The sequence below is a fragment of the Pleurodeles waltl genome, chromosome 6, assembly GCF_031143425.1.
Source record: "Pleurodeles waltl isolate 20211129_DDA chromosome 6, aPleWal1.hap1.20221129, whole genome shotgun sequence".
In the NCBI taxonomy this organism is placed as follows: Eukaryota; Metazoa; Chordata; class Amphibia; order Caudata; family Salamandridae; genus Pleurodeles; species Pleurodeles waltl.
In genome coordinates, this window is record NC_090445.1 from 709247003 (window position 1) to 709273133 (window position 26131).

The 26131-nt window shown below is 43.1% G+C and overlaps 1 protein-coding gene across 1 annotated transcript in view; it reads right to left on the minus strand.

The window, feature by feature from the left end:
• Positions 1–26131, minus strand: part of DMBT1 (deleted in malignant brain tumors 1) — a 624760-nt gene that overhangs the window by 50806 nt on the left and 547823 nt on the right. Inside the window, exons 71-72 of the mRNA XM_069239169.1 lie at positions 21523–21740; positions 18624–18799 (exon numbers count right to left, since the gene is read on the minus strand). Of these exons, the coding sequence (XP_069095270.1) occupies positions 18624–18799; positions 21523–21740 (394 nt within the window). The remainder of the gene's footprint in view (positions 1–18623; positions 18800–21522; positions 21741–26131) is intronic.

Consider the following 26131-nt stretch of genomic DNA (forward strand, 5'->3'; position numbering starts at 1 on the left):
GGAGCATGTGTTCGTTTTTCTGTGTTTAAGTAAAAGTCCTGGTGAAATCCTACGGACACCTCACCATACCCGACGGAAAGCACCTGTATCCAGCTATTTCCTGGAAAATATATATATATATATATATACATATATATATATATATATATATATATATATATATGCCCCTGACTAGGCAATAACTGCTCTATTTAGTCTTGGTTTCTGAGACTTATCCAACTAACAATAGATAAATAAGTTGACTGTGATTCTGAATCTTGCACTAAGGTATCTTTTGGCAGTGTCAAAATAAATTCCTCCAGGTTTGAGTTAGACTTAATCCCTTTAGAAATACCAATAAAATGAAGTCTTAGTCCCGCATGATCTATTTACCAGATCTTCTGTTTACCTTTGCAGTTTTATCAAGGCAAAATCCTATTCCATTTTCCTTACCACACATTCTGCTTCTAAACGCCCTCAGTGGAAAATTCTCCCAGTTTTACTTTCAGAGACTCTAATGTACCTTTAATCTCAACAAGTGATTAAAAAAACTTCTAGTGTCTACTTTGTGTGTTTAACTTCTAACTGGATTTTGCTAGCATATATTATTTAGTGTAGTGGATTCTGGTTTATTTTTACATCTTTTTTACTGGTCTGCATCATCATTGAGCAGTCGATGAAATGGAACTTCCCCCACTAAGTCTACTATGAGAAAGCATTCAACAGTGTGGACAGAGAGATCCTTTGGAAACTCCTCAGCCACTACTGTGTGCCAGACAAACTCATAAGAATCATCAGGATCTCTTACGAGGAATGACCTGCAAGAACGTCCATTAAGTGCAACTCTCGGAAGCCTTCCAAATGAGGACTGGAATCTGCCAGGGTTGTTTGCTCTCATCTTTTCTCTTCTTGTTGGCCATAGACTAAGTCATGAAAGCATCCACAGCAGGGAGAAGAAATCTTGATGCAGCTGGTCGACCTGGACTTTGCAGGCGGCCTGGCCCTGCTCTTCAATACCCATTAGCAGATGGAAGAGAAGATTGACAAAGTGGAAGCCCTCAACACCGCCCAGTCTGGATTCTGCAAGAACCACAGCACTGAGACCGCCCTCATCACCTGCACTGATGACATCAGAACCAGAGTTGACAAGGGCGAGACCGTCGCACTCATCCTCCTGGACCTCTCTGCAGCCTTCGACACTGTCTGCCACCAAATCCTCCGAACACGCCTCTTCAACGCAGGAATCCGACACAAGGCCCTGGACTGGCTCACCTCCTTCCTCGCCGAAAGAACCCAGAAAGTTTGCCTCCCCCCATTACAGTCCCCAGCAACTAAGATCATCTGCGTTGTCCCCCAGGGGTCCTCCCTCAGCCGTACCCTCTTCAACAACATTTACATGGCCCCGCTTGACAACACCCAGCTCGTCATCTCCCACACCTGGAACCCCACCACCGCCAAGACAAACCTCCACGCCAGACTCCTCGCCACCACCAAATGGATGACAGCAAGCCACCGCAAACTCAACTCCAACAAAACAGAAATCATCATTTTCAACCCCAACAGGACAGTATGGGATGACTCCTGGTGTCCCACCGCCCTAGGACCACCCCCAACACCCTCCACCCATGCACGCAATCTCGGCATCATCTTAGACTCCTCTCTCTCCAGGACCCAGCAAATTAACTCTATAACTTCCTCATGTTTCAACACCCCCCGCATGCTGCGTCAGACCTTCAAATGGATCCCCATAGAAACCAGAAAAACCGTCACCCATGCACTCATCATCAGCAGACTAGACTACAGAAACGCCCTCTACCCTGGTACCACAGTCAAGCTTCAACAGAAACTCCAGCGGATCCAGAACGCAGCTGCACGGCTCACCCTTAACCTCCCACGCCATGAACACATCTCCGCCCACCTCAGACTCCTTTACTGACTACCCATCAGCAAAAGGATCTCTTTCAAAATCCTCATCCACACCCACAAATCTCTCCACAACACTGGACCAGTCTAACACAAGGAAAGAGTGAACTTCCACACACCCACTCGTCTCCTCCGATCGGCTGACCTCACCCTCGCCACAGTCCCCCGCATCCTTTGCACCACCTCTGGAGGTAGATCCTTCTCCTACCTTGCCTCCAAGACCTGGAACTCCCTCCCCACCAACCTACGCAAGACCCAGGACCTCCTGACCTTCAGAAAACACCTCAAGACATGGCTTTTTGAACAGTAACTTGGCACCCCCGCCTTTTATTCCCTTCTCTCAACCCCCCAAAGCACCTTGAGACCCTACCGGGTGAGTAGCACGCTTAAGAAATTTGTTGATTGATTGATTGATTGATTGAAGCCACATCAGCACCTTTTGGTCTCAACATCTGGAGGGGAAAAAACAAGATTCTGAAGGTGGTGCACTGGAAGAGATTGAGGCCTTCAGCTACCCGGGAATTGTCATAGAAAAGCAGGACAGCACAGATGCTGACGTCAAGACAAGAATTGGCAAAGCAAGGGCTGCCTTCATTCTGCTACAGAAGATCTGGAACTCCAAGGACCTAGTGAAGATAACCAAGATCAGGCTTTTTAAACACCAACCTAAAAACAGTCCTTCTGTGTGGAGCAGAAATTTGGAAGAAAACAGTGACCACCACCAATAAAGTCCAGACCTGCATCAACACCTGTCTGAGGGAAATCCTCCAAATCTACTGGCGAGGTTTCATGCGCAACAATGACCTATGGAAGCAGACTTCCCAACTCCCTGCCCATGAAGAAGTCATATCAAGATGATGGGGATGGATAGATCCTACCCTTCGCTAGCCCGTGTCAAACACCACCAGACAAGCCTTGACCTGGAACCCTCAAAGGAAAAGGATAAGAGGAAGGCCAAGAAACACCTGCCGCTGAGGCCTTACAGCTGACTGCAAGGAGATGGGCTATACCTGGAGTCAGACTGAGAAAAAGTCCAAGACAGAGACGGCTGGAGAGTCCTGGTTGAGGCCTACAGAAAGGGTAGTAAGCATTAGTAAGTAATGTTTATTACTGGTCCTGGGTTGGGCCCATGATCTCAACAGTGTTTTTCTGGGGGCAACATAGCTTTCCAGAGAATCCAGGAGAAACAACATCCTCAAATGCCTCTATCCATCTGAATCTAATTCTGAGTCTCATCTCAACAAGCCAGTCAGGGAGTTTCCTGAGTCTCTTCCACACAATCCTTCTACGTGGGATGAAAAATTAATATTGGAGTGTCCTGTTAGGTGAACCACTCCCCTCGTCAGTCGTAAAAATCTGTTTATAAGCAGTAATTCTGTCCCATCTTGGATCCACCATGATTGTTTACCCTGATCTGAGGCAGCTTTAGCTATGTCAATTTGCTCTTGTACTTCATATTATGTTTTACTGCCTGAGTTGAATGATCCTCCTTCATGGTCTGAATTCTTGATTTTCCTCAGAGAAAGAAAAGGTATACATCTCCTTCTCATTTTACCAAGTCCCACACCCTGAACCACATTTATAATACCATGAAATTCCTTCTCGAGTCCATTGTTTTTTTCCTTGGACTACTCTCCTGTGTGCTGCTTTCTGTTGTGCAGAGGTGCCTGCTGAGTGCTCTTTACATTGATGATTCCTGTATGGGGCTGGACTCAACAGATCATTTGTAAATTCTGATGATTGTTTCTTAAATTCTAAGGGCCTCATTTGCAAGGACTTTTAGCCACCATTGTGTCATTTATTTTTTTCACTCAGCAATGGAGCTATCAGTGCTCTACACTGCTCAAGGTTTACAAACTAAAGCATTGGGCCTAATGTGTCAGTTTGTAAACCCTTGTGTCACATTATACCTGCACCTGGTATAATGTATGCAGGGTTGCCATTCCCACGGGAAAAGCCACGCCAAACTGACACAGTGAAATTTACATTCTGCAACTTCACTGTGTCCGAATTTTACCGCCTGCTCAGCTCAGGCCTAAAATTGACACAGGGCTTTTCTCTATGGGGGCTTTTTGCATTGCTGGAGTAGCATAATATTTTTTACGCAAGTCCAGCAATCTGTGAGTTTAGCGAGACAGATGCGTCGGAACTTCTGATGCACCTGTGAAAAGGTGCACCATGGAGCTCTGTATTGTAAATACAGCACATCTCTGGATTTGTTAAGGAATCGTAGGGCATCAGGCTGATGCGTCAGATTCTTGTAAATGAGGCCCTTAGCTCCCATCTGTAATTTTTCAGCATCTCGGCTTTCATTGATTACTTCACCGAGACCACCCTTGTTAGTTCATTAGCTCTTGGATGGTAGGAGAGACTGAATGGATTTGTATTTTAAATCCTGGAGCATCTGGGATTTGTTTACCACCTCTAACCTTACTGAGTACAATTATTTATTTATCTTCTATATTGTCTTTTTGGGATAGCTTAGTCCCTTCAGTAGTTAGTGTAACTTTTGTTGGAGACTTATGAGGTTGAGTTAAATACGCCAGTTTGTTTGGAAGTGTGACCTGCTGGTCTGGTCCAAAATAATCTTACCCAGCTTTTTCAGGGAGGGTTTCCTAATCGCTCATGGCATTATCCTCATAACACTTACCAGACACCACGCAGAAGTTGCGCTGCCTGAACCCCAAAGTCTCATTCTCCTTAACTGGGCATTTCGGGTAAGTGCTGAGTGGAGTACTATTGAACTCAACCGGGTCACAGATTGCACAGGGCTTCCATGTAACTTACCCTTGTTCACTGTCTGGACTATGCTTCTTCCCAACTCACAATTATGCAGTGCTCCATTTTCAGGTGAGTTTTAATACCATTTGACCATTTATCAACTGCAGAGGTATTTTACCTCACATACCTTCACCCACCATCTAACTCACCTTCTCTCATTGTCTGCATGGTACTTTCTGTTTTTAACAACACTGTACACTGCTTTTCCCTCAACCAACCCCAGTGTCCCCCCATTTCTTCTGCCCCATCCACCCTAATTGCTGCATATAGCCCTTCTATCTCTCACCCAACTGACAGTTTACACTGTGCTTCTCCACTCACTCAAATTTTAATGAACATTGAAGAAATACCTTTTATATGGTGAGAGAGGGCAGACCGATCTGGGCACTGCATTCCTGCATTTACTGTTTGTTCAAGCAGGGTAACTGTACAACTGCAGCAAGTGGGTCAATATGCTGCACTGTAAAGTGTATGATTGTCTAAATGAGGCAACATTTGGGGGCGGGAGTGTCAAGGACTGTGTGGATGAATAAAAGGTTGTGGGGAGGCCCTTGTACATTTTTCATGTGTTTGATGCAACAAAACACCCGGAATCCAGTTTAGACAATAAAATCCAATAAAATGACCTCCAACATAGCTGGCAGGAAGAGTGGTGGTCCTTTTTGTGCTTTTCAAAGGATTAAGTTGTAGCACTCCCCATCAGATATTACCTTCTGAAAGGTCATGTTTACAAGTAGAGTGAGCCATGTTGGCTTGGCCGGTAGGAGTGCATATGACTGTATCAATGCCATTCTTGTGCCTCTGAAAGGATGGAAGGGATGGCAAAAATGTTACCCAAACGTGCCTCATTCAGGACCCTTGGAGTATGGCCCAGTGAGTCAAAGGTCAATGATGTAAAAAGACCACCAGATTTGCAGCAGAGAAAAATCAAAGGCCAAGTACTCGCTTCTGAAGCTCTCGGTGTAGCTGCACTCACACACAATGCAGACTACTTGTTAGGTTCTGGCTCAGAACCTAGAGCATGTGCCACCTTGACAACTATAGCCAAGGTGGAACTTGAACCTTGAGGGATTCTAGGAACGATGATTGCTAGATGTTGCCTGTCCTGTCAGTTACATTATATTTAACTTGCCAATAAATGCTTTTTACTGTCCTAGGAAGCTATAGTGATTTCTGTGGACGTTTTAAATTACTGCCTTCAGAAGTCCCATCAGGCTTCTGTAAATCTGTCTTTCAATCAGATGTTGCAAACATTTTTAGTACTGCCTATGACATCAGAGATTTTAATGTATATGTTAATTCATAAGTCAGAAATCTGAAAGATTGAGGGGCTCATTACGAGTTTGGCAGTCCCAACATGGGACCGCCAAACACCCCACCATATTACAAGGTTTCTGCTGGCCTGACCTGACCGACTGGCGGAAACCTTGAAATTAGAGCATTCCCGACCGGTCTGATCAGTGGGAACTGTGCTACGAGATAGTACTCTGCTCCCTTAAAGGAGCTGAGGGTTATCTCGTAGCACAGAGGGGGGCGACCAGCACCCTTGGAATGTGCGTTGTCAGATGGTGCTGGGCAGGGAGGATCCTGCATTGCCCATTCCATGGGCATGGGCAGTTCAGGGCCCCGACCCCATGTGGTCACCTGCACTTGTTCTCCACCAGTCTTTTAATGGTGCGAAAACACCCATAAAAAGGCTTGTGGAGAACAAGGTTGCAATCAGCAACTTTCAGACTCTGTTCTCATGAGAATGTAAGCGTGAGAAACTAACCTTGAGCCCAGTACATTCAGGAACTGTGAAATTGATAATGTATACATTTGTTTCAACCTGCGCAGATGAGCTAAGATGGAATATTTTCTGCATGTAAATAGTGGAAACTTTTGGTGATGTAGCAGTCCTTGTCGCATGATCAATTTCCATTGGATGGTTTCACCTTCTGTGTCATGTGGAGTGATGATAGATGAATTGTCTTGCACTGTGAACTTTAATATAACGCTCCCCAGATGGATTTGCAGCATTCTCTCCTTCTATTCTTCATTGAGCAGACATTTCCCCATTCTTCCCTTTCTGCTGAACCCCTTAGACTCTGAGAGGTAAAGTACTCTCTATCCTTGCCCTTTGAAATGCCTTGCTGAGAGGTAGAGATTTGTCCCCTGACCCAGAGAAGAAGACTTTTGATCAAGCTTCTGAAATGCTGATGCCTCCCCGTTTGCTTTTTACCTCTTTTGTTTGCCAAACCCAGTTAGTCACCTGTTTCCTCAGGTGTTCTTTTTCCAAATTCTTTTTGTTCCTTTTGTGCTTTTTGCCTTTTGCCAACGTGCTTGACCCAGCACACAGTGATATGGATCTTCCAGTTCATAGGGTTACTCCTTGCTTAGGTTATTACATTGAAATGTAAATAGCTAAATGTTTAACAGAATTAGACAGTGTTGGGTCCTCCTTTTCAAATTGTCTTATTGCTTTTATGTGTAGCATTGTAGTGTTTAGTCTTTTTGATGTTAATTTGTTTGAATTTCTTTAGGAGTTTTGGACAGCCCATCAAGAGTTTGTATCTTTATAGTCTTGTTTTGAGAGTCAGCTATGTTACTCTGAGCCTTAATTTGTAATATACACACTTGGACATAATTTCAGACTGGAGTTTTCCTTGTGTGACCACATTCGTCATACTGTCAATTTAAACTGATTGCTGTGAGGTTTGATGCCTTTCTCTCCAGACCACTTACACTGGGTGAAAAAATTTATCAACCTCGTCAGAAGCATGATCCTGGGAAGAAATATGCTACAGCAAATGTTTATATATGCCATTTCCCTCCTGTTCAACATCTCACAAGACTCACTTCCTTTATTAGTCTTAGCAGAGAATGCAAAGGTTGAAAGAACACAGAGCCTTCACAGTTCTATACATCTGGGGGCCTGATGCATATGGGGGATAATGTGAGATAAGGCGGTAACCATTTTTAAGCTCTCAAGTTAAAAACAGCAACACCAGAAGTCCACCTTACAATAATTTCTTAACACCTTGAGGTGATTTACTGAACGCATGTATTCCAGAAAAAGATCACGGGCTGCATCTTATCACATCTATCTAAGTCATGTGTGAGGCAATTATCTCCCATTAATGGTATCTGTTTCAGATTTTCAAAGAAAGTAAATTCTATACCTTAAGTAGATTAATAGGTAGAGAGATAACAGTTGTTTTTCATGAAATACAGATTACAAGTCTGTCTCTGGGCACTGGCTGAATATTTTTGAACTAAAGAAAAGTGGAACAAAGGGTTGGGCCCTGATTTTTCTTCTGAAACGATCCAACGTGTCTATACTAGTTAATTTGTATAATGTTCATTTAATGGTGTGGCCCATAAGGATCACATGTGTTTATGAACCATCACGTAGAGCTGAAATATTAAGTATACAACTTGATTTTTCTTGCTGACTGAGGGTTCTTTAGGGGTGTTAAGCTTGGTAATCTCCTATAGATGCCTTTTGGCTAAATCTTGTTCTTCTATTGCTGAGAGCCAGTGCATTCTAGGTATGGCTTATTAAATATCGGTTCATTTTTGGAGATCATACACTAGGCAAATGTCTACATTCCCATACTCGCAATATACTTTTCTAAAGTTTCAAAATATGTTGCATTACTGCAATCAATCAGTGACTTTACCATGGACACACCTAGGACAGTCTTAAGAGTTTGTGGAATTTGGTCTGTAAGTTTTTTTAGTTGTGCCAAGTGAAAGAAAAGGGTTTCATAGTAGAGATCATAGTAGAATCATAGTAAAATCTACTTTTAGTTTCAGGACTACTCACTGATTAGAAATAGCAGACACTCTCTCCTAGTTCCCAATTTAGCCAAAGCTGCCTTTGCCCTATCTAGCCCTAAATATTTTTGAAGTGGACCAGACAGGTTGGCCAGTATAAGTGATCAATCAGTCAAAATCTTCCTTTAGATCTTGTGTTACAGTGCCTGGGAATTACACTTGTAAATACAAAAACAATGGACCTCCTGGGATGGTCCTACAATTGTTACTACCTTTTTTGTCTGTTTTTTTTTTTTTTTAATGCAGTTAGTGCCTTACAAATGCCAATGTTTCAGCTCAATTTCCAAATCCCCGCTCTCTATAAGGGGTCTATAAACTAACTGTAGATCGCTCCACAAATCTCACAACAGTGTTCTAGCATGGGTGAAGAGCCCTCAAACCCTATTCTTAGCCTTCCCAACCAAGTTGCAGGCCCATTCACAAAACCCTCCTCCCACAATACTGTGGCTCTTCTTCACCTATTTGACTCGCAACCCTGTTAAAAGCACATCCCTCTCTACCTTTTTTTCTTTCACCTCTTTATTTTCTTATACCTCAGCTGCACAGATATATGCTCCTTGTTTCCTAAGGGAAGACACCTGAATAATCTCCTCATATATTCCACTACTGATATTACTACTAGCCTCATAACACCTTCTTAGCCTGTTCCTAGGGGTTAGTGTACGAGTGTGCACCCCTCCTTTCTCAGAAGCAGCTCAGTGTGTGGGGAAACTGAACCAATTTGCCTTTAAGTGTTGGAGCACAGACAATGGGAAATGTCCCCCAAAGCAAAAAGCCAACTACAACAAAGTGCTTACAGGCAATACATAAAAGCACCAGAATCTGGCCTCTGGTGCACTTACTCCCCCAAAGGTGAATTCAAAAGAAGGAAATTGGGTTCTCTACGTCCCTTGTAAACCAACACACAAAAACCAAAAGTTCACAGCCAAATATGTCACCATTCACAGACTTAAAGATATCCACATTGATCAACACAGGTGCATTCGTAATTGTCATACAGATCACTATTCTGTTGACTGAAACCACACCCCAAACTAGCAGTGACCAACACCTGTATTTGTGACTTTGAAGGCATAAAACTACAACCACGAGCAGGAACATTCACATCAACCATGCACCATGAAGACTAGACAATAAAGGTGACATCCCTCAATAAGGAATGCAACACTGGGACTTTGAGAAACTGCCACTTCAGCGAGGCATTAGATTAACCATTTTGTAGCAACAGTAAACACCTGCATGGGGGAGGATATTTAAAACTTTTTAAACACTTATTTTCAATGCTATGATGCCTGAAAGCATTCCCCATACAGCTACACCTTGACCCCAACATCAAGCCAGTGGCAGTCAGACTGCACAGGATGTCCTATCATATTCACCCTTCAGTTGAAAAAGAACTATAAAAGCTAGATAAAAGAGTAATAGAGAAAGTAATGGAGACCTCCCCTGTGATCCCTTCAAACTGGACTCTCTAGTGGTGATCACAACCAAACTCTAAACTTCGGTGACCTGCTTGCGGACCTAAACAGAGATAGATGTTTTTCCAAAGTAGACCCTACCATCAGATGTCACCAGCTCCAGTTCACAAAAACACATGCTCTTCACTTGCACTTTTGGAATTTAGGGCCTGCTTTAGATATTGGCAGATGAGTTACTCCATCACAACAGTAATGGATATCCCATCTGCTGAAATCTAAATTCCCTTATGTCCTATGGGATTTAGATTTTGGAGAATGTGACATCTGTCACTGTTGTGACAGAAAACTCATCTGCCAATGACTAGATAAGGCCCTTACTCATCAACAGCTAACGTATGATAACTCACCATTCAGAGGGTAGCATCAGGGCTTAAATATGTTATATCAGAGATGATTTATTATTAAAGGTTATCTCAAACGAGAATGGGGGACCAAAGACGGCACATGATATCAAGGCAGGTGATCAACTTCAATATCCAATTAAAGTATGCAGCTTCCTGGGCTTGGCTGCAAACTAAGGTAGTATGATATAAAACCTGGCTAGAGTCATATATCCTCTGCCTGAACTCACCAGGACAAGAACAGAATAGACCTAGTTTGAGAGACGTGCTCAAGCCTTCAAAGCCACCAAAACATTTTTTCCAGAATGCCACCAGAAATATTTTGACAGCATAAAGAAAGCTGGACACACAGTTGACACAAGCCTATGTTGGCTGATGATCCTTCTTCTGCAGCAACAACCGAATTGCAAGATTTAACCCAGAGCAATGATTGGCATAGAGTCAAGATACTCCCAAATAGATTTTGAGGTCATAGCAATTAAGCTGGAACGCCAATACTTCAACTTGTCAACTTGTATTTGTCTGGAATACATTTTCAGGTGGTAAAAGATTACAGAGCCTCTTATGGTTTTGTTTCTGGGCAAAGCCCCTTACCCGCTGCCCCACATTAAAAAAAGATGTTCTCAAACAACACACACGTTTGGTGTCTATTGCTGCCTAGCATAAAGTTACTGTTAGGCCTGACAGCCATAGGCTGGTCATCCCCCAACTTTGTGCCTGCCTTCCACCATTTTTCCAGCACCGTTTTTGCTGGTTTTAAGACTATGTGCACTTTAACACTGCTGTCCAGAGCTAAAGTGCCTATGCTCTCTCACCTAAGCAAGATGACATTGGTTCCCACACAATTGGCATATTTAATGTACCTGTAAGTCCCTAGTAAAGTACACTACATGTGTCCAGGGCCTGTAAATTAAATGTTACTAGTGGGTCTGCAGCACTGATTGTGCCACCCACATAAGTAGCCCTTTAACCATGTCTCAGGCCTGCCATTGCAAGGCCTGAGTGTGCATTGTCACTGCCATTTCGACTTGGCATTTAAAAATACTTGCTAAACCTTAAACTCCCCTTTTTCTACATATAAGTCACTCCCAAGGTAGGCCCTAGGTAAACCATAGGGCATGGTGCTATGTGAGTAAAAGGCAGGATATGTACGTATGTGTTTTACATGCCCTAACAAAGAAAAACTCATAAATTTGTTTTCCACTACTGTGATTCCTGCTTCTCTCATAGACTAGCATTGGAACTGCCCTCATATACTCTCAAGTGTTAGATTGTGACCTGGAAGGAGTAGCTATGTCTTGTTTGTTATTACCAAAATGGTAATAGAAAATCCTACTTAGTGGTAAAGTTGGATTTAATATTCCTATTTTAGAAATGGCACTTTTAGAAAGTGGCACAATGCTTGCATTAGGCCACTTGCAACCCCTTGCGCCACATAATGCCGTCGCCAGGCATAATATATGCAAGGAGGGTGTTCGAGGGCCGTAAAAATGGCACAAAGGAATCTATGAGATGCTAAGTGCAGGTGTTAAATAGAGGCTCCCATTGATTACAATGGGCTTCTGGGTGCTTTGCAGGATTAGCGTCAGAATTTTTTACGCTAATACTGCAAAGCGCTGGACTAGCGTAAAAAATGATGATGCAAGTCACCCTAACTACCGCCATGGTGCGGCGTATTTTAAATACAGCACTACCATGGTGGCATTAGGGGACGCTAGGGGGTGGTAGAAAAGTGGCACTGCACTAGGTGCATCGCCACTTTTCAGAAATCTACCCCTAGTTCTGTCATTTAGCGCAGCAGCTGAAGGAGGGTAGTGAGAAAGTTAGGAGTTTTTAGTACATGCCTGGACACCGTTGACAAAGAAAAACCTTTTGTATAAGGTTAAAGTCCTTACTGCTTGCTCTATTTAAAGAATGCTATGCAAATACTACAGTGCAAGTCTCATTCAGAGACTCATTTACAAAGCTGAGTGTCTCAAGAGAGCCACTGAATGCTTCTTTTGTGGACAGCTCAAACCTGGCTAGCAGCGAGACAATTTTTAACAGTCTCGATATAATAAGCAAGATAAACATGTTAACCCAGTCTGGGAGAACTTCCTCTCCACAGGCCTTGGTTGGTCTACATAGGTAGAAACTCTCTCCACGCTTGTCAAAAACCATTGAGCACATATAAGGACATAGTACACCCTGTAGTGTTGCGCCTGTAGAATAACGGGACTGCGGGCACTACCAACAGCAGAAAGGCACAGAAAAAAATTATGAGACACTAAACAGAGTTTCCGCTGTACACACCTCAACCTAAGGAGAGAGACAGTCAAAATAAAATAAAACAAGTAATACAAAATTAATACAGTACCCCCCATTGAGCCATTCATAGTGGAAGGTGCCCCATCCACACAGGCAGCGCGATGGAATGAATGGGTCTCATGTTTTATTTCGAAGCCATAAAAATGGACAAAGCGCAAAAACGAGCAATGATGGTACACCTAGGAGGGAAATACATATACCGCATAGCGAAAAAAATAAACGAAGCAGAGCCAAAGATGCATCTCACACTCATTGCAGCGCTCTGAACTCACTTTGCACCCATGGTCAATGTGGACTATGAAAGGTTCATTTTTCGACAAGCTCGACAGTCTGCTGATGAATCCACTGATATGTTCTATTTGAGACTGAAAGAGCTCGCGGCCACATGCACATTCCACAATGAGAATGATGAAATTAGAGGTCAAATCATACAGGGCTGTGCGTCCTCCAAATTAAGAGAACGGATCCTTGAAGAGTTAGGGCGACCGTTACAAGACATTCTCACAATGGGGAGAACCAAAGAGCTATCAAAGGCAAGAGCGTCCCATATAGAAGCAGCTCTTCAGAACCCAATCCAGATGGAGCAGGTAGCAGCAGTAATAGGAGCGTCCTCCAAGCCAAAGACACAAAAGACACTACCATCGACTAAAACATGTGGAAGGTGCGGAGGGACAAACCACCCCCTTATCAACTGCCCTGCCAAAGGAAAGAAATGTGTAGGGTGTGGAAAATGTAATCATCGTCAAAGTATGTAGAACGACGAGGGGCACAAATACTCAAACCACAGTAAACACGGCTATAGAGACACAACCCAGAGGCAGTGACATGGATGACGATGAGGAAGGAGTACAAAGAGTCCACTCAATCTTCACCATCAGTACGGCCACAAGTCGGCAGAGAAAACTGCCCAAGTGTCAAATACAGGTAGCTGGATGCCCAGTGCACGTCATAATAGACACTGGAGCGTCCATCAACATCATGGCACAAGCGACGTACCAGAAGCTAAACCCAATTCTACCCCTCATACCTACACAGGTCAGAGTATTTGCATATGGTCAAGTGCGACCGCTGACGATGAAAGGAAAGTTTTGTGCTATGGTATCTCACGGATCTCAAAAAATCGAAGCCTACATCTATGTAGCAGAGGAAGGACAGCGAACGTTACTAGGGTGCCACACCGCAGAAGCCCTAGGCATCTTCACCTTCACTTTTGAGGTATACATGGAGTACCTAAGTGACATATTAGAGTCCTACGCTCATGTTTTTGAAGGCATAGGGTGTCTAAGAAACAAAGAAATCACGCTACACATCGACAAGTCAGTTCAAACCATAGCTTTAAGACACAGAAGGATAGCGTTTCACTTATGCCCCCTAGTGGAGAAGGAACTATGCAAGTTAGAAGCGGCAGGAGTCATAGAGAAAGTGGAGGGCCCGACACCATGGGTATCTCCGATTGTAGTAGCCAAAAAACCCAAACAACCTGGAGAAGTCAGGTTCTGTGTTGATATGAGACTGCCAGATGTAGCCATAAAAAGAGAACGACACATTACACCAACCATCGATGCCCTAATAGGAGAACTCAGTGAAGCCGGATGGTTTTCGAAACTGGACCTCAGATCAGGGTACCACCAACTAGTCCTAGCAGAGGAGTCCAGGTATATCACAATATTCTCTACCCATACTGGACTCCACCGCTACAAGAGGCTGAACTTCGGGATTTCATGTGCAGCTGAAGTCTTCCAAAACACGATAAGAGAGTTGCTAATATACTTGAAAGGTGTTATAAATGTCAGTGATGACATCCTCGTATTCGCAAAAACCATCCAGGAACACCACAACATTCTCAAAAGAGTTCTCCAGCGGATCCATGAGTCGGGACTTTCCCTCCATAGAGAAAAATTTGAGTTTCTCAAAGAAACGATACAATTCTTCAGATACACCTTATCGTCACGAGGAATTGCCCCTGACCCGGAAAAGGGGATAGACATCAAAAATGCCAAACCCCAAGGACCGTAACTGGAGTCCAAAGTTTTCTAGGCATGGTAAACTACTGTGGCCGTTTTATAAAGAACCTCACGTCACTGACTCAACCGTTGAGAGACCTCACGAAAACGGCATCAACATGGTCTTGGGGTCCTAAACATGAACGTGGTTTTCAAGCAACAAAGGAAGCGTTGTCGGACGACACCATCCTACGATATTTTGATCCCCGGCGAGAAACATCCATCGCAGTAGATGCCAGCCCAACAGGGCTAGGAGCCGTGCTCCTCCAGAAAGTCAATGAGGAAGATTGGGCCCCGGTTGCATATGCGAGCCGCTCACTAACTGAGACAGAGAGAAGATATTCTCAGACTGAGCGAGAAGCAATTGCAATCCATTGGGGGTGTAAACACTTCCACCTATATGTTTACAGACACCCATTTATTGTCACCACAGATCACAAACCCTTATTACCACTCTTCCAAGGCACAGCATCCAAGCCACCTCCATGCATTGAAAAGTGGATGCTTCAATTGCAGGACTACAATTTTAAAGTGGAGTATCGCCCAGGATCAAACAACCAAGCAGACTACCTCTCAAGGCACTCCAGACCTGCCACTCAGAGAGAAGAACGCGAAGCTTGTGAGACCGAAGAATACGTCAAATGCGTAGCCGAGAGATCACGACCACTACCTATCACGATGGACACAATAAGACAAGCCACGGAATCAGATGACAACCTCCAAAGAGCCATTCAGCTGATACAGAACAATAACTGGCGCACTAGACCGAAACAGTGGCAGTCCCTAACCCCGGAGTCGAGGATGGTTATGGAAGGACTACACCGGGTGAGGCAAGATCTAACTGTCAGTGAAGACGGATGTCTCCTCCAAGATCACAGACTCGTGATCGAATCCAGCCTCACGAGTAGAGTCGTTCAGCTAGCACATGCTGGTCACCAAGGGATGGTGAAGACGAAGAACAGATTGAGGACTAAGGTGTGGTTCCCCAGATGGACGAAAGGGTAGAGGAGTTAATACGGTCATGCCATTGGTGCCAAACGACTGGAACTCTCAACACCCCAGTCCCTATTGAGACTGAGGAACGACCCCATAAACCGTGGGTGTCCACGAGCCTTGACTTTGGGAGCCTGCCCAATGGAGATCATCTGATGGTCATGATTGATGACTACTCTCAGTACCCCGTGGTAGAAATAGTTAGAACCTTGACAGCGTCCGAAATCATATCAAAGATGGAAAAAACGTTTGCATCCCATGGGATAGTGCAAGAGGTCAAGACTGACAATGGGCCACCGTTTCGTGGGAGTGAATTCGGAGAATACCTACGGTCCCTGGGCATTAAGCACAGAAAGATAACTCCTCGCTGGCCTCAAGCCAACGGGAAAGTAGAAAGATTTATGAGGACACTAAATAAAGTGGTTCGGATTGCGATGGCTAAGAATGAAGCAATAGAGAGAGCTATTTACTCTTTCCTCCGTGATTACCATTTGACGCCAAACTCTACCACTGGAGTAGCTCCTGGCCATCTATCGATGGGGCGAATAGTGACTGATGTCATACCCCATCATGAGTCCTGGAAGCCCAGCCCCATAAATGAAAGAAAAGAATATGCCAAGAGGACAAACTCAAATGATGGAACAAGCAGGCGTAGGAGAGCGCGTCATTCAGACATACAAGAAGGAGACGCCATGCTCATAAAGGACCGATTCCCCGGAAGCAAGTTTTGTCTCCCGTTTGAAGACAAACCGTGGATAGTCACCAGCCGTCAAGGATCGATGATTGTGGCAAAGCGAGGCCCTGAGCAGGTGGCGCAGAATGTATCATGGTTTAAGAGAGACCACGCTCCCTCCGAAGTCCCCAGTGCCAGTCCAGGACATAGCCCCTTGACAACCGAAATGGATGAGGCTGAAGAGGATGAAGAGCTAGAGCACCGTTTGAGTGACCCTGCTCCTGAGAATATGGAACGTGTCTGTGACAGACAAGACAATGACTCTGACACTAACCCAAGAGACCCCGTTTCACGAGGAGGTAGAGATCTCCGGTCGAAATACCACCTGAGAAGCAATCCTGCACCCTCTACTGGTGCTGTTTTAAAAACAGAAAATCCCCTTTTGAGAAAACGTGGGCAAGCAGGCAGTGAGCCTCTGAACCCGGACTGCATTTGTGAATCCCCAGTTGTGTATCCCTTGCATCTCTGGAAAGAAGTGGTAACCTCTTGGAAGTGGTGATCCCGATGGACATCTTCTGTTTTAGGAACTGTGTTTTGAGACCTTGAGGACAGCAAGCAGGGGTTCAGAGGCTCACTGCCTGCTTGCCCACGTTTTCTCAAAAGGGGATTTTCTGTTTTTAAAACAGCACCAGTTCCTTCAAGGAACACAGGCTATTTAAAAAATCCTGTTTGGGAATTCAGTCAAAGGGATGTGGTCTGTTGTTCCTTACAGGCCGCTATCACTTTGTTTGCAGTCAATCAAAAGTGGTCGCAATTAGCAACCTGTCAAATTAACATTCAGTAGGGATGTAGTTCTGCCACACCATGTGCGGGAGATGTTGCGATGTGACCTATTAATATATGTGCTGTAGTGAAAAAAACAAAGTCGGTTGAAACGGTCTTCCTACCCAGAATTCATGTGGGGCTCAGCACTTGTTTTGTTTGTTCACCTGGTTTTGGTTGTGTACAACATCAATCCCATCACACTTAGTTTAACCATGTCCAGTAGGGATGACAGACACTCACTGGTACTCTCTCCTTGCACGAGATATATATTTATTAAATACAGCCTTCAAAGGACGAGGGTTTGAAACCGAACATTCAGGAAGGCGGCCCTTATCGTTATCAATGTGTTACCGCTTTTCCGACCAGTGCTTTTGCAAGTTTTCCGGGGTCCCTTTTGGTGATATCAGTGGTTAGTTTTTTTTCCATGCCTGTCCATTGAGAATCCTTAATTATTGTTACTTCAAGTCTGGTTCTCTCTCTCTAGTACTCAAGTTTCAGGCTAATATTCTGGTGGATTTGCGACTTGTTGCCTTCTTTTCTTACTTTTGGAAGGCAGAAATTACAGTTCTGAGCAATTTCATATGAGATGTTTCCACTCCAAACTATTACTACCAGTAGTTACTTTTAATCTCATCAGGGATGGATCTGTACGCCTCATTTTTCCTACCTTTTTTGTACACACTACAGATTGGAGAGCGATAGGTAATTTGCCGTTCGTCTATCTTGCAATTTTTAGAATTGCGAAAATTCCTGTTGATCGATTAACTTAGCAGGGGGAGCATTCAAAGTCAACAGGGGCACGCGAAAGATTTGGGATAGTCTTGCTCACAGGTAGGCAATTAATCCAGGGATTTGGAAGAAATATTTGAAGATAACATTAAATGTTTCTGATCCTCGGGAATTCTGACTCACGCAAGCATACGATGATAAACTGTTCGCAACAAAAATCAAAAGCACAGAATACAAAACGATGACCAGACTGTCTCTCTCTCACTGCTTCTCCTATTCCCCTGTACCCTGCTTGGATGGTGGCCATCTCACATGCACCTTGTAATAGTAATGTGGGACAACCACAAGCGAGAAAGGGCAAGTGGATGAACATCGTTCCCGCAGGACTCATTCAACAACAAAAACGATAGTGCAGAAATTGTATTTCTAGCGTGGTAGTCTGTGTACAACTTGTGACATTTTACGATCATTCTTTTCATACATCACACCCTAAGTGTCCATCTGTGCAATTGTGAATTTGCGAGTAAAGCTTGAACACAGAATGACATTCATGGCACAGAAACAAAAGATCAGGAAAGTGGCTTATTTATGATAATGTAAAACAACATGGACTCCTCAGACACACTGCACTCAGGAAAATTTACGTTAGTCATCCCATACATCCCGTGTTTTTGGGTGCCTCGTTTCACACTCAGCAAAGTCAGTAACTATGGAGCCTTAGGTGTCAGTGCGCCTCACCACCTCCCATGTAAACAGAGTATTCTGGTCTCACCTGTTTAACTGTTCCACAACTGCTGTACGAGATGTTGAATATCACGTAATCATGTGTCACCTGAGGCAAACAGTAGGGGTAGTTCAAAGACAAATCCCCTGGAGAATAACCCAGTGACCGGAGATAGGCCATAGGGATCGCAGCTTGCATGAAGTCAGCCGAACACGTGAGAGACACTGTAAATAGGTAAAAATGGGCGTTTTAGCATGTCACCCAGACACAAGAAACAACATCTTTTACAGTGCAATTAATGGTAAAGAGATAAAGAAGGTCTCGGTGGAAAGGTGTTTTATAGTGGGTAACCACTGCCAAAGTCCTTCTCAATAGGGTGAAGAGAGATCCTGAAGCACAAACGTGACAGGAACATTGTGAAATCCGTGATTGGACAGATGCCTTATATTGTCAGTGGGCTTGGAGCAGAGAAGGTCACAGTGTGCATCAATTCTAAGTCACAAGGTCTTTTAAGAACTGGAGGTAGCAGAAGCCACCATTGACAGAGACAGCAAGTCTGGATGTTTTTTTTAGCAGAAAGTTTGTCTTCATTAATTGGGTAGCTGTGCAGAATGATGAATGCAAGACTGAGTTAAACGATGAGTAAGTGAGTATATGAAGGAGTAGATGAGTGAATGAATACATGGATTAAATGGTGCTTGGGTTAATGAATAAATGAGTGAGTGTGTGACAGACTAATGATATGGACTGCAAAATCAGCAATAAAATCTCAAGTCCTTTAAGGTTCTCGTAACGAGAGACTCGATAACTGCGATCCCTGCGGATCAGACTTATAAGTGATGTGACACATATTGATTCAGGTAGAGGTTGCATACCTTGTTAAATTTTTGTAGGTCAAATCTACTGGAATTTAACAAAGCAAAAATGCCTGGTAGTTACCAGGGCAAGCAGATTTTGATGTGGTATATACAAAAACCACATGTTATTCCCCGTTACTGGGGAAAAACGTGCACTCAGTGTTATTCATCCAACCCAATGAATTCTTCCCCCTGCGGTGTTAAATTGCATCAGGTGCAATGATTATCCCAGCAAACACTGGGCCACTCATAAATAGACACATTTCTGTGACCCATGCGGATTTCCAGCAAAATGTTATTCTTACTTGTTGTCACATTTGTGAAATCATGGATTGGTAGAAAATGATCTGCCTTTGGAGTGGAAGCATGGTATGCTTAATTTAAGGACCAAATCACCTCTTTAGGATAACATATTCCTGGGCTAGCAGGACCCTGCGCACAGCCTTTTCTCAACCAATCCCTGAAGCCCTAAGAGCTCCACTAAAACCTGGAAGCATTAGGTGACGAGCCGAAGAAAAAGAGGGCTTACCACTTCAAAGTTTTGGGACTAAGAAAAATTCTAACATTTCACCTACAGGTGGACTAGGACCAACCACCAGTGCAATCCATCAAAGGTGAGTCTTTGCTGAGCTGAAGAAAGAGGTTGTCCCTGCTTGGAGGATCTCACCTGGAACAAATTAATTTCGGCAAGAAAGTATCCAACCCAATGAAGCCCTCTTCAGATACAGCCTACCACCCTGTCCTACTGGAAAAATCAAGTCTCCATTTCAAAGATTAAGTCGCAAGGTAAGAACCTTGACAGGGTGAAAGTGCTGAAAGTATCTAACTGATGGGACAAAAGCACTGAGCTTGAAATTTGACTTTTCCCACTTAGAGCTTCCAAAGTCAATGGCTTCAGAAGGACCTTGTTCAATGCCTATCCAACTTTGGCAAGACCTTTTCTGATATAGCTTGCTGCTTTGCCCCACTGAGAGATTCTAACTTTCATTGTGCAGACTTTCCGGGTCATTACAACTTTGGTGGTTCCACCGCGGGACCACCAAACCCGTGGGGAGGATGCTGCCATAATGCAGCAGCATCCCCCGATCGTATTGCAATGTTCCTGCTGGGCTGACTGGCGGGAACATGGGACTATGACATTCCTGCCAGTCAGACTGGTGGGAACAGTGCTACGGTATTGACAAATACCGTAGCACACCAGCACCCTCACAATTCACACTGTCTGCCATAGCAGACAGTGAGCATACCGAGGGTCCTGGGGCGGGGGGCCCCCTGAGGCACCAGCACTGTGTTTCCACCAGCCTTTCCATGGTGGGCCAAAGACCCAAAGTCTTTCAAAGAAACCTGTAGTTTTACTTTATAATGTGAGTTAACAGATTATCTATTGTGTTGGATTATTCAAGAACAATCCCCTTTAAGACAGTGTACTTGAATAGTTTACTACATTAAATCATTTGAAAATGTGCCTACATTCTCGGTACACTTACAGGAGAATTCAGAATTTGTGTGCACTGATTATCCATGGGAATGACAATCCTTGCATGGGTCACCAGTTGCAACACCTGCCCAACTTCATATCTTCCTCTCCCTCTTTCTGCACAGGACCTCACCAAATTACAGAGGTGCAAGCGGGTTGTGCACACTGTGAGTAGAGCGTACATCACTTGACAGTCTTTCAAGGATGGTGCTACATTTAACTTGCAATGAAAAATGGTGCATTATTCCTTTTAGAACCCACCCTTTCGAGTTCCCACATTGGGAGCTACAGCTTTCTTTACCAAGACCTAAAACTGTTGATCCACCACTGCTGAGATTTAAATCTAAAATCTGCTATTTGCACATAGCTCCTTTCAGCAGGAGTTAGATTACACTACACACATTATATAGAGCACGTAAACTTTTGCATAGCCTGAAAATCTGACCAGCATGTCTTCCTAGAGAACTGGTATATTACTATAGAAGAGAGACTCAAGGAGAAACCAAGTGTTCTTACGTTTTCACAAATTGAGCTTAGTTGTTTTGATGAAATAATAAACTGAACATAGTTGACAAGAGTTGCTCTGCAGCATTTCACGTCAGGCTGAACTTACATGTGTCATTGGTGCCACATCGGTATGAATAATAGCTGGCCTGGAACCCAGAGCGTGTGATGCTCGCATCAGTTCTGAACACGACTTTCATGCTGTTGGAGGTAGACACGAAGCTGTATGGTGAATCCCTGCAGATCTTCCCCAGTAGTGGGGCTGTACTGAAGAGCCCGTCATACACGGAAATGGAATCAAAGACACAGTCTGAAGACACTTCTAGGCTGTGGAAAGAAAAGAAAGTTACAATTACACTCATGCAAATATTATTGGCTGACAATTTGAATATGATAGATCTGTAGCTTGTAGGAGTGTGACCAGTGCCCGGGAAGAGGCCAGGAAAACCATTGACTCTTGCTTGTGGAAATCTGGATGTCGACATCATTTCCATCAGCTTATCCTCCGAGCATCCATGTTATGTCTTGTACAGATCCAAAGACCCATTGTAGAATGTACTGAGCACTCTGAAAACCAGGGGTCCGGTTAGGACAGAAAGTAGGCCCGGGCAGCAAAATAAAAGTGGCCCCATCAAAAAGTAAAGACAAGCGTTTTGTAAGATATGGAAGACTGCATAGATTCGAGCTTTTGGCAGGCAATATTTGTTTTAATATCAGGAAAATCAACAGGAAAAATCGGCCCAGCAAACCATAAAGCCGACCCACAAACATGGCAAAAACTGCCGCACAACCTGGCCAGCCCATGAGGCATTGTATGGTTACCCTATAGGCCAGTCAGATCCTGCTGGAAACACAAGGAGGCCTTGGCTTGCTTCAAGAGAGCGCGTAGGATACACTGCTTTTATAGCAGCAAGGGGGGATTACCTCCTGTTGCATGTGATTCTTACCACAAACATGGCAAAGTGGTGTAAGTAGTGAATGATTGTCAGAACACAGTTTAATGTTGAAGATTAATGTTCTTTAATGCATTTACTACTCATGACTTTGTGAGGAGAGAAGCACCATAACAAGCAAATGACTTAAAAAAAAGCAATAGCAAAGTCACTAGATCTTCCTATTTATAGCAACTGTAACCTGGATTGTATAAAGCACCCTCATTAGCAAAGATCTTTTGATTTGATTAAAATGATATGGATAATATGGGTACTTGAACGATCTTTCAGCCAGATCTCTTCAACCATTGGTATGTTGTTGTGTCATGCACATTTTGGTTTCCCTGACTACAGCATAGCACCTAGGGGCACTGGGTCAGCCTGCTTCAGCCACTGGTTAACTTCCCTGAATGACTGCTTCACAGGGAGCACCTTCACAAATAAAGCAGTTCCCGTCAGTGCCAATAGTGTGGTTTTTACCTTCTACCAAAATGTGAATACAGGATACATTACAGCTTTATCAGTTCCCGCTTCCTAGTAATTCTGCTGTAAATGTCTTTCGTAGTGGCAATTTGAAACTGTTCTTTTTAAAGTTATCCTTTATTTGTTATACACACAATGAAGTGCATTTAGAACTGCACTCCTGTATGTCATGCTGGTAATAATTATAATTGAGGACTACATTTATTCTTGTAAACTAATTTAGTATGTATAGTATACCATGATCTAGTATGTTGTGCTTATATAGCAACTAAATGTTCTATTACTAATTGAAGTTGTACAGTTTATTCCAATATCCTTTACGTTTTAGCTTTGCAACACTATCTATCTAATTAACAATCTACTTACCTATCTACCTGTCATTCTAGCTACATGTCTGCCTATCTGTCTACCTGGCTGTTGATCTATCTATCTATCTATCTATCTATCTATCTATCTATCTATCTATCTATCTATCTATCTATCTATCTATCTATCTATCTATCTATCTATCTATCTATCTATCTATCTATCTATCTATCCGTCTGTGTAGCTACCTTTCTGTCTGCCTTCCTGTTTATCTATCTGAATGTGTCTTATCTTTGCAACTCTATATAGCTATCTTTACAACTCTATCTATCTTTCTTTCTTTCTAGTATCATTCACATTGTTCTTCTATCGACTCAAGCATGCATCATAGGGCAATGGGACAGCCCACCTTTTGCACTGGATGACTTGACTGTGAGTTACAGCATGCTGCCCTTTTACAAGGAGCACATCGACACACAAGTATATCCTTTCAGTGCCAGAGACTACTTTGAAAGCTATGCATCTTGAAACAAAAACAAAAAGGTTTTTGCATTTAGGCAATGTTGTTTTAGATTGATGAGAGCCCATCTGCTTCCCCAACAATAATCATGTCAAGCGAAAACATGAATTGACAAAGCTAAAAGGCTGGAAGCCAACGACAGATCTATTGACTTTGCCAATGCTTGTTTTAATATTACTCCCCTTACATGACATGCTTCCGCTCTTTCACTTGTCCTTTTTTATGCTGCCCTAATTACATTAATGAACCATTGTATTGCCTTTTTCTCTTTGTTTTGGGGCCGTGAAAATAGATTCTTCTCATAAATTGAGCACTTTCTAAGTAAATCAAATCATACAATACAATAAAGTGCCCACGTCTATAAGGTGTGTGGTTTGAAAAGAGTCATTCACATGACAGGCTCATCTGTCCATGATCAGTAGCACTAGGACATAGTAGGCCACTTGTCAAACATACCTCTTAAAGGCTCATAGAGCTAAGAGTTAGTAACATATCAAGTGCCCTTTTAATAGTAAGAAGGGTCTGAGGAAGATTTAGTCCAGTTGAGAAACTGACAGGAAAGTAGACTATGGGCAAAGTCAATTGCATCTTAAATCAACTTCTTATAGACAGTAGGACTGTGAAAATGTCAGCCACAATTTTGGCCCGCAGAAATGGATGTGGCAGTGTAAACCACATGCATGCCAAGGACACCTTTTACTGGCCCTTAGGGATGGAGCAGTTTTAGTTGCAGGTCAGGTGATTCAACTACTGATCTAACACCAGTGGGGCTGTCAAGAAATTGGCTGATGTCCCTAAGGACCTGTGTTTCTCTGCCATGTGTGTTCACATCTTGCAGGGACCTACTCTGGCCATTTGGACTGGACTGTTCCTGGTGCAGCAGTGCCAAGACTGCTTATGTCTGGTGTTAGTCAAGACCTATTGATTTCACCAAAAACAATATGTTTAATAAACTTACTAAAAAGGGGTTTCCGTGGCCTTTCTTCACCCATTGGTCTGTTGTTATTTCATTCTCATTTTGCTTCTATCAGCCACAGTATACAGAATGAGGCAATGGGCCAGCCTACTCAAGCCTCTGGTTAACCTCACTTTGAGTAACTGCATTTTGCTCATTCACAATTAGCACATATGCAAACAAGGTAATTTAGTTCCCTTTAGTGCCTGTACTGCCTGATGTGATAGTAGGGCACATTTCAAGTGAGCACAGTCCAGCATTATCAGCTCCTATCTCTTTCCATTGCGGTCATAAATTGCTTTTGGAATGGACTGCTTTTATTTAACAGCATACCATATTGTGTTCCTGGACTCAGTTTCACAAATGGTTCTTTAATAAACTTTGCCCAGGAAGAAAATCAAACTTTGTTGTGTTTCATGTGCAGCACACTTGTAGCAGTTTTGGTCTCCAACCTTTTCTGTAATAAGAGCTACTTATATTCAATAAAAATCATGCAGAGCTTCTACTAACGGTGACCACCCCAACCAGGATTGCCAGCACTGATCACATCAGACCATCAGGCAGGATTTTGAGCAGTAATTTAAAAAAGGCTTTAACGATTTGAAACGGCTGTAATGGGTAGTAAATAAGAGCGATTCTTCCTGGCACTAAGGTAATAATATAAGTGATAAATCTCTCCAACTGAAATCATAGCTTTAAATACATTTTGAAAATTCATCCTTCTTTATCAAAACATCAGCATATGAGCTCTGGAAATGCACACATTTGCATCATGAATAAATACTTTAATGTTGGTGTCCATATAATATTCAAAACTTCTGTATTAGTAGGACGGGCTGCACACTGGAGAGCAACTCACAGGTAGCTGGAGAGCTACTGGTAGCTCACAAGCTGTTTGTTGGAGACACCTTATTTAAATATAGGTGGGCTGTAATTTGTGTTTTAGTTTCCAATATTTTATACTGTGATCCATTTTTCTTACTTTCTTTTCCTACTTTCCTTTATTTTTCGCCTTCTTCCCCCTTTTCTGTCTTTCTTTCCTTCTTATCTGCTTTTGTTTCTTCTTTCTTTTTTGCCTATCCTTTTTCTTTTCTTTTCTTTTCTTTTCTTTCTTCCTTTTCTTCTTTTTTGCCTTCTTCCTTTTTATCCATTCTATTTCCTTTCTTTTTGCCTTCTTTCTCTTTTGTTTGTTTTGCCTTATTTCCTTTTTGTTTCCTTTTGTATCTTTGTCTATTGCTTTCTTCATTTTTCCCTTCTTTCTGCTTTCTTTTCGTCTAACTGTTTTTTGCCTTCTTTCCCTTTTTCTTTCCTTCATTCCTTCTTTTTGATTGGTTTTGCTTCTTTTTTTTTGCCTCCATACTTCACATTTTGCCTTCTTTCTTTTTTCTTATTCCCTTTTTTGCTTTCTGTCTTCCTTTCTTTTTTGCCTCCTTCCCATCCTTCCTTTTTGTCTACCTTCCCTCCTTGTTTGTCTACCTTCCTTCCTTTTTTCCTTCCTTTCATCCCTTTTTTCTTGCCTTCT